Source organism: Astyanax mexicanus, chromosome 18 (assembly GCF_023375975.1).
Source record: "Astyanax mexicanus isolate ESR-SI-001 chromosome 18, AstMex3_surface, whole genome shotgun sequence".
In the NCBI taxonomy this organism is placed as follows: domain Eukaryota; kingdom Metazoa; phylum Chordata; class Actinopteri; order Characiformes; family Acestrorhamphidae; genus Astyanax; species Astyanax mexicanus.
The window spans coordinates 38,605,925-38,614,530 of NC_064425.1; the positions used below are offsets into that span (position 1 = coordinate 38,605,925).

The 8,606-nt window shown below is 35.9% G+C and overlaps 1 protein-coding gene across 1 annotated transcript; it reads left to right on the forward strand.

Moving 5' to 3' along the window:
• The first annotated feature begins 978 nt into the window (after positions 1-978).
• On the forward strand, positions 979-7,136 carry rwdd3 (RWD domain containing 3). The gene is made up of 4 exons (XM_007238862.4): positions 979-1,158; positions 2,947-3,419; positions 4,863-4,978; positions 5,116-7,136. Exons 1-4 carry the CDS (start codon positions 1,074-1,076, stop codon positions 5,225-5,227), a joined length of 786 nt encoding a protein of 261 aa, XP_007238924.1. The 5' UTR covers positions 979-1,073; the 3' UTR covers positions 5,228-7,136.
• Positions 7,137-8,606: the final 1,470 nt, after the last annotated feature.

Sequence of the window (8,606 nt, forward strand, 5' to 3'; positions counted from 1 at the left end):
AATAACGTCCTCATGGAATGCAAAATGTGACTGTCCCGCCAGACAGAGCTGTCAGCTTTCAAAACTTCCACATCAAACCTGAGAAAGCATGTGGTGGTAAGTATTTTTATCATTAAACAATCTGCTTGAATGTTAAAAAAAACATGTAAATAGTAGTTAAAACATAGCTATGGCACGTTAAAAAATAAACTGTAAAACTATAAAAATACAGTTTATCGTCACCTATATGACCATAACTTTTAACAGTAAAGAAAAAAAAATGGATCATAAAAACCTATGCCACTTGTTCTTGAAAATGTTTTATGGGGTGGTCTGAACAAATACTGCCTGAAAGCTCCAAATTATTATGTGGAATAAAAGTTCATTAAAAATGATTTAATTTATTTGTTCTTACTTTTTCACATCAAATAAATAAAAATAACTATGTGACTTTTACTCAAAGTACATTTTAAATTGAGAACTTTTTTACTTTTACTCGAGTATTTTTAGATGGGTACTTTTACTTTTACTTGAGTAGAATTTTAGCAAAGTAAAGGTACTTTTACTTAATTACAAATTTTCAGTACTTTTTCGCCTCTGTAACGAAGACATGAATGATCATATTGACATGATCAGGTCACATTTTTTTGACAAATGTTGGCAGAAAAAAACATGACATTCCAAAGGGTTCACATACTTTTTCTTGGCTGTGTATTATTTTAAAAATAGAATATTCATTGTATAAGCCAATTAAGTGCAGTTAGCATTCTAGCATGTGCAAAATTGCCAACATAGTATAGAAAAAATCAGGTAGTCATAATGTTATGCTTGATTGATCAAAACTGATGTGCAAATGATTTATTATTATTATTATTATTATTATTATTATTATTATTATTATTATTATCTAGTTTGACTCCATAATGAATGTTTTGAGGCCCCGGAACTGTTTTCAGGTCAGTGTTGCAGCTCGGAATTATGATCGCGTAGCACCATCACAAACACACGTGTTTAGTGTTTGTTTTTCTATCTGAGCTGAGACTGAGACTCTAAACCCGGGCTGATCTAAACTCTATCTCTCTCTCTCTGCTGGGATGAGCGAGGAGGTTTTAGACGAGCTGGCGGTTCTGTCTGCGATTTACTGCGGGGAGGAGGAGTTCCAGGTGGTGGGAGAGTCTGGTAAGAGGAGCTGAATATGAAGAAGATAAGATTCCTACTGGAGTGTTCCGTTCCACCTTAAATGGAGCAGATGCATGAACTAATGCACCATTTAGGTGGAATACACACAAAAAAATAATAACTGCACGCCACGTCTACATGTGTGCAATATTATATCGTATACAATGTATCGTGACACAGAAATATCATGATATTAAAAATCCATATCGTGGTAATAGGGCTGTTCTGTCTTAAAAGTAGTCTATTATTTACTGTGAAGCTTTAGGTGTATTTATTGTATAATTGTTTTAGTTTGCAGTTTATATGCATGCACTAAATATTCTGCAATATTTTTGCTGGATTATATTATTTTATGCTATATTATTTATTTTGCCACATTATGATTATTCTGTTATACTGTTATACTATATTCCTGAAATTAATTAATTATTTTAGTTTTCTTATATCGCCAAGTATATCGTTATCGCTAAAATACCCTGAAATATCATGATATTATTTTAGACCTATAGGGTCATCAGCCTTATAGCTCCATATCTATTATCTAGTCTAATAAGGTCCATAGTCTTGTAGGGCCCATGTTCAAACCTGCAGCCTTATATGGTCCATGTCTAAACCTATATGATTTTATAGGGCCGATTACCCGCCCTTAAGAGGCTTTAAAGAGCACCTACATCTCTGAAAAAAAAAATAAAGTAAGAGACCACTTCAGTTCCTGAATCAGTTTCTCTGATTTTGCTATTTATAGATGTATGTTTGAGTAAAATGAACATTGTAGTTTTATTCTATAAACTACAGACATTTCTCCCAAATAAAAATATTGTAATTTAAGCATGTATTTGCAGAAAATGAGAAATAACTAAAATAACAAAAAAGATGCAGAGCTTTCAGACCTCAAATAATGCAAAGAAAACAAGAGTTCAGAAATCAATATTTGGGGAAATAACCCTGGTTTTTAATCACAGTTTTAAGGCATCTTGGCATGTTCTCCTCCACCAGTCTTTCACACTGCTTTTGCATAACTTTATGCCTGCACTCCTGGTGCAGAAAATCAAGCAGTTCAGCTTGGCTTGATAGTTTGTGATTATTCATCTTCTTCCATAAATTCCAGAGGTTTTCAATTTGGTAAAATCAAAGAAACACATATTTTTTTCCCAGGGCTGTATATCCTGTCTCCACACATTCCATACTATTAACTAATATGCTATAGTTTTATGGCTTTACATACAGATTTTTAAAGGCCATATACAGCCTTATATAATCTGTAACCAGCCTTATAGCTCCATAAGTAGTCTTATAGGCTCATAGCCAGCCTTATAGGGCCGATGTTCAGCTTTATAGAGCCTATATCCAGTCCTAAAGGCCCACATACAGCCTGAAATGGCAAATATCCAGCCTTTAAGGTACCATATCATTTTAAAGGACCAATATCCTGCTTTACAGCTCTTTAACTAGCCTGTAGCGTCCTTGATCAGTGTTAAAGTAACAAATCCAGCTTTATTTATCAGCCCTGTATCCTGCCTGAAAGCTCTATAACTAGCCTGAAATGTCTAGTATCCAGCCTGTATTTAGCCTTATCCAGTGGAACAGTGTTTTTTGGAAAGATGGGGTTCTATCTAATAATTTAAAGTGGAATAAATAGAAAATGATGTGAGTAGGAGATCATCCAACATCCTGATCCTGAAATGTCTTTTCTGGACAATAGAGACTCTTTCAGAAACAATAAATGAGCAGGTGTATATAGTTGTTACAGAACATGTGTAAAATGTATTTTTCTCTTTCTCTGTGTAGCTGAAACGGGCCTGGTTTACCGCATTAACACAGTGGTGGAAAGTGAGGAGAAGAAAACACCACTGAGTCTGGTCTTCCAACTCTCTCCTGAATACCCACACACACCTCCAGACGTGAGCATTAGCTCCAACCAGCTCTCGAGGAAGCAGTGCCAGGAGCTGAGGGATGGGTTACTGAACAAAGCATGCAGTCTCCAGCCCAGGCCCATGGTCCACGAGCTGGTCCTGTGGCTCCAGCAGAACTTCTCTGACCTTCTGACAACATCAGCACCCAACACACTGAAGGCCCAGAGCACAGCAGATGGGTCAGCAGAGGGAATGTGGACAGCGCTGCTTCATTTAGATCACATGAGATCCAAAACTAAATACATCAGACTGATTGAAAAGTGGACGTCAGAGTTGGGACTGACTGGGAGACTCTTGATGGGGAAGGCTATTTTCATTCTGCTGCAGGGGGAGAGGAAGAGCATTAAGGTACAGTTCAGATTCACAGTGCAGCTGATGCTCATTTACACAGATTTTGATTTTCTCGGTCAGCTTTATGAGATAGCGTCACCTGGAATTTTCAGCTTCCAGTTAACAGCTGTGCTGAACTCATCAAGAGTTAATTACTTGAATTTCTTCTCTCTTAATGTGTTTGAGAGCATCAGTTGTAAAGTAGTGAAGAGGTAGAGTTACAGGTATACAGTGAATAGTGAATATTTGAGCAATGTTCGAATCCGTATCATGGTAAGATACTCAACTAAGTAAAGAAAAAATACTATAAAAATGAAGGTCAGTCAATCCGAAACATTTCGACAACTTTGAAAGTATCCTTAAGTGCTGTCATAAATACCATCAAAAACATTATGATGAAACTGGCTCTTATCAGGACTGCCCCAGGAAAGGAAGAGCAAGATTTCCCTCTATTGCACAGGATAAGTTCATCAGTTACCAGCTTCAGAAACCGCAAGTTTGTATTTTGGTTTGTTTAACACTTTTAAGTTACTACATAATTCTTTATGTGTTCCTTTATAGTCTGAATTACTTCAGTATTCATTTACATGTAAGAAAAAAATAATAAATGAAAACATTGAATGAGAAGGTGTGTCCAAGCCTTTGAGTGGTGCATGTCCAAATGTTTTTCATTCCTGAAATGCAGGAATGGATGTGCAGTCCCAGTCAAAAAATTGGACACACCTTCTCATTCAATGTTTTTCTTTCTTTCTTCTTTTTTTTTTTTTTTTCCATTTTCTACATTGTAGGTTAATACAAAAAACATGCAAACAATTAAGGGACACATATAGAAATATGTAGTAAACAGTAAAAAAGTGTTAGTCCTCCACATTAATCCCCTGATCTAAACCTGATGAACTAAGATGGTGATTTGAGGTGATTTAATTGGGATTAGCTGGAGCTTCACAGCGTGAAAAAAAAAAATATATAGCTATTGTTCAGCACCTCCAGGAACTCCTTCAACTCCTTCCAACACTGAGACAACTATTCCAGGTGACTCTCCCTCATGAAGACACTGAGATTAAAATACCAAGAGTGTGCAGATCTGTCTACAAAGATACATGTGATACTTATAAGAATCTAAAGTATAAAACATATTCTCATTTGTTTAACACTGTGTTCATGTATGGCTTTAATGTCTTCAATATTACATTTACAATGTAAAAAATCTAAAAGAAAGAAAACACATTAAATAATATTAATATTAAATGAAAGGATTATTGAGCAGATAAAACGTGTATCTCTGGGGTTCATACTGTCTGCAAACATATAAAAGTCAAAGGAAATGTAATGTTTTGTAGTGTTTTAGTTAACTCAGATTTTCTTAGCATTTTCCAATGTTTTCTTATGTGGCATTGTAATTTTTTCTTATTTAGTTTTTTATTTTTTAGTAATATTAAAGACAATGTTTTTGCTCAACAGGAATATATCCACCTCCAGAGGACAGTAAAGGTTGATGTGGACTCATCAGGAAAACGGTGCAAAGAGAAGATGATGAGCGTTTTATGTGAAATTCCTCTTTCAGACGATTTTAAAAAGTAAGAGCTGCCAGTCCTCCATTTTTATATATCCTTACATAAAAAAAACTTTAATCACTACATTGATATGTAGCCAGTTACTTCATATGTCTTTTTTATGTCTCTCTTTTCTCCCCACTCTTTTCCCTTTATTTCAGGATATCAACTTTTGAAGTTAGAGACCCTTTATCTTCGGAGGAACTTAAAAAGGAGTTTGAAGAAGTTGGATCTTTGAAGCTCCACCAAGAGTTTGTCTCCTCGTTACTGTAAATGTACTCAAACTTTATTTATTCGTCGTTGACTGATCAATCGGTTTCAGTTTGCAGGGAAGCGGTCATCAGGCGGAAGGCAGCATACATCCTGGACAGGCTGCTAATTCATCACAGGGACTCTTAAACTGCTCTCCTAAAAACAAAAGGGCCACAAAAGTATCTTTTAGAGATGTCATAGAACAGTGGCTCTCAAAACCTTTTAGACCACATACCATAGGGTGACCAAATGTCCGTATTTCCCGGGACATGTCCGTATTTCCCGTCCTGTCCCGGGCTTCCCGGGTTTTTTTTTTCAGAAAGTGAGGAAATGTCCTGGTTTGTAAATTACCTTCATTGGACCAGAGAGCAGTAGACAGCGTGACTGTCAGCGTGGAGCCCTCCCTCTCCCCCTTCCGGTGCAGTCTCACAGTAAGAGCACACACACAACGCTCCACCCCACAAAACACCCCCCCCCCCCACCAGGTGTCCTGGTTTACCCAAATGAAAATATGGTCACCCTAACATACCACCAATGACATGTAAGCCACACACCTTCATATCGTCATATGTTTAACCAATTGTCCTTCACCTGTTGTGTGGAGCTTAGCCACTTTTGCAGTCCATAAGTTATTATGGTAAATTTGATTAATATTTATGGTTAATACAATGTTCCTACTGAGAATCTAAAAAGGATTTAGACAGACAAAAAAACAAGAGTGCCAAGCAGTGAATTACAGTGTTTTCTACATTATTTAGCTATTATTTGAAACGCAGAAACTGTAGTGAACCGTTTGTGACTGTTGGTTGATATGAGCATATCTTGTGGCGTTTCACAGGGTTTTAATCTAGGGCCATTGAAACTGATGTTAATAGAAGTGCTGAAGTGTAGTTTACACACAGATTCAGGTAAATCACTAAACACTATCATATGTAATGTTAGGAAAAAATGCAGGTGGAAACTTTATAGTTTTCAGTCTTTAATATTTTAATGTACTGTACTGTAAAGTGGCAGATTATAAATCACTATAATCTGAACGTCTATTTTGTGGTCTACTTTCATACATAAGATGCACCAGTTTATAAGGCGCATTATGCGACGCTAGTAAGGAACAGGGGTGTCGCCATGTTTTCCTTCTAATTCAGCAGGTCTTGCCACTGGGTGGTGGTGGGGCCATTTCTTTAAAAGGCAAATGAGTGCTGGATGTTAATCTGAACAGATTTCTTTGCCGAAAACTGTTATTTGGGTGAGTAAAGCGCTTCTGTTTATTTCCAAGAAGCTAAGAAGCTGAGGAACGGTTAATGCTGCTCCAGCTAAAAACTGAACTGAAAACTAAACTGAATCTCCTGTATAATGCTGTACTTCAGCGGAGTGGTTTTACTGCTCCTTAATACCTGACTGGTAAAATTCATACCCAAGGCACACCGGATAATGAGGCACACTGGCGATTTTTTGGGAAAATTAAAGGATTTTATGTTACCAAAAAATACAGTAAGCAGATTTTTTTTTCTGAGGTCATCTAGTGTACCACCGTGGAATGCTTTGAGCAACACCAGTCTTACCTTTACCACAGTTTGAGAATCACTGCCACAGAAGTACCAATGCTGGTTTCATAAAAAACATACAATTTTTGTAAAAAGGCATTTGGAAAAAAAAAAAACAAAAAAAAACAAGCTAAATTTGAATTGTGTGTTAAGGGACATTCCAGGATTTTGGAAAATTTTCTGTCCCACCACTTAAATTTCAAATGTACATATCCAAAATATCTAAATTATTATTTTTTGTGAAAAATGTACTTGTTATAAGACAACTTGTTATAAGGACCACCTCAAAAAATGGCCGTTTTCTCTTGTCCCACTCATTGGGTGACCAACTCCTTTGGCAAATTTAACAATTAAAATAAGCTCTAAATAAATGACTTCCTCTTGTATATTGTTGATATGCATCTCCTTTACTTATGAAAACAACTTCTTTGGTCTACATTGTTTTGCTGCATGTTACAGTTTTTTGTGCTATTAAGTTGTGTCCCACAACATGCGCGCAACCCTGTTACCATAAGGAATTTTACCTGCAGAGAAAGAGTTAAAAATATTTGTCTACTGGCACAAAGGAAGTGACATCACAAGGACATTTTCTGCCCACATGGCAAGACCAAGAGTAAGTGCTCTAACAATTTTCAAGGTTTTTTTCCAAATATGTTTGTCCAAGTTGTGTGTGTCACTCAGTGAACGCAACCCTGTTACTCATATTGTAATATTGACTAATATTGAGTAGAGTCAAAATTTACTTCATATACTTATAATATAACCATGTTTGATCTTGATCTTGTATACATAGCTAAATTTTACAGTTAGCATCTGTTCCTGGGGTAAACCACAACTTAGCCTAGATTTGCAACCCTGTTACTCTCAACCCTGTTACTGTAAGTTACCAAATATATTGCATAATCGAATTTAAAAAAAGGCTTCGATACCTGAGCTTGACGAATCAAACTTTTTGATAGTCTATTACCTATATTTAATAAATACATGACTAAAAAAAAGTTACCACACACAGTTTTAAGTGGCTTCTTTTGAAAATACTAGTTTTCTAAAATATTTGCAATTCAAAATGAAAGTGTATAACTTATTATTTGTTTTTTTTTCTTGTTTTTACTTATTATTTTATTTGATTTTATTATTTTACAACATTTTAGAAATGTAGTATTTTCTCTGCAATGGACAGGTTTGGAGCAAATAAATTGGGGTGAAAGCATGTTAAATTGGTAAAAAACTTTTTTATTAAGCGAATGTGTTCAGAATATTTGTTTTATAATAAAAAAAATGGTACTATTATAGCAGTATTTTTCAGCCTGTGGGCTGTCGCCCCCCAGTGGGCTGCAGTGGTACTGCTAAGAGGTTGTTGCCTAAAGTAGATTTTTTTTTAATGTTTTGAATAATAAAAATCCGAATGCATTTTAATATGAAAAGGATATTATGTAAATTAGTTGAGGAAAAAAACACATTTAGATTTAGTTTGTTGATTGTGCTGATATACCTGGTAGCAATGAGGAGGAGTTTCAACGTCCACATTTAACAGTATGACCATGTATTTGCCGACTGTTTGCAGCAGCTGTGATTGGCTGGGCAGTGTTGGGGTAGCTAAAAATGAGTGTTGTGATTGGCTCAGTTTATTATTAGTTGTCAACATCCTATTAAAAGGGATCAGCTGTCCCAATTCTCCAAATGCTGCTCCTCCTCTCTTCTCCTCTCCTCTCTTTTCTTTTCTTAAATTCCTCTACCTTTTTCCAGGGTAGGAAAGAAGGAGGAGGAGTAGCAAAAAATTCTGGGTGCAGCCAAGATCATCACCAAAGCCATTACAAAATCTGTTTCTGAATCGTTAAGAAAAAAAGCAACTTTTG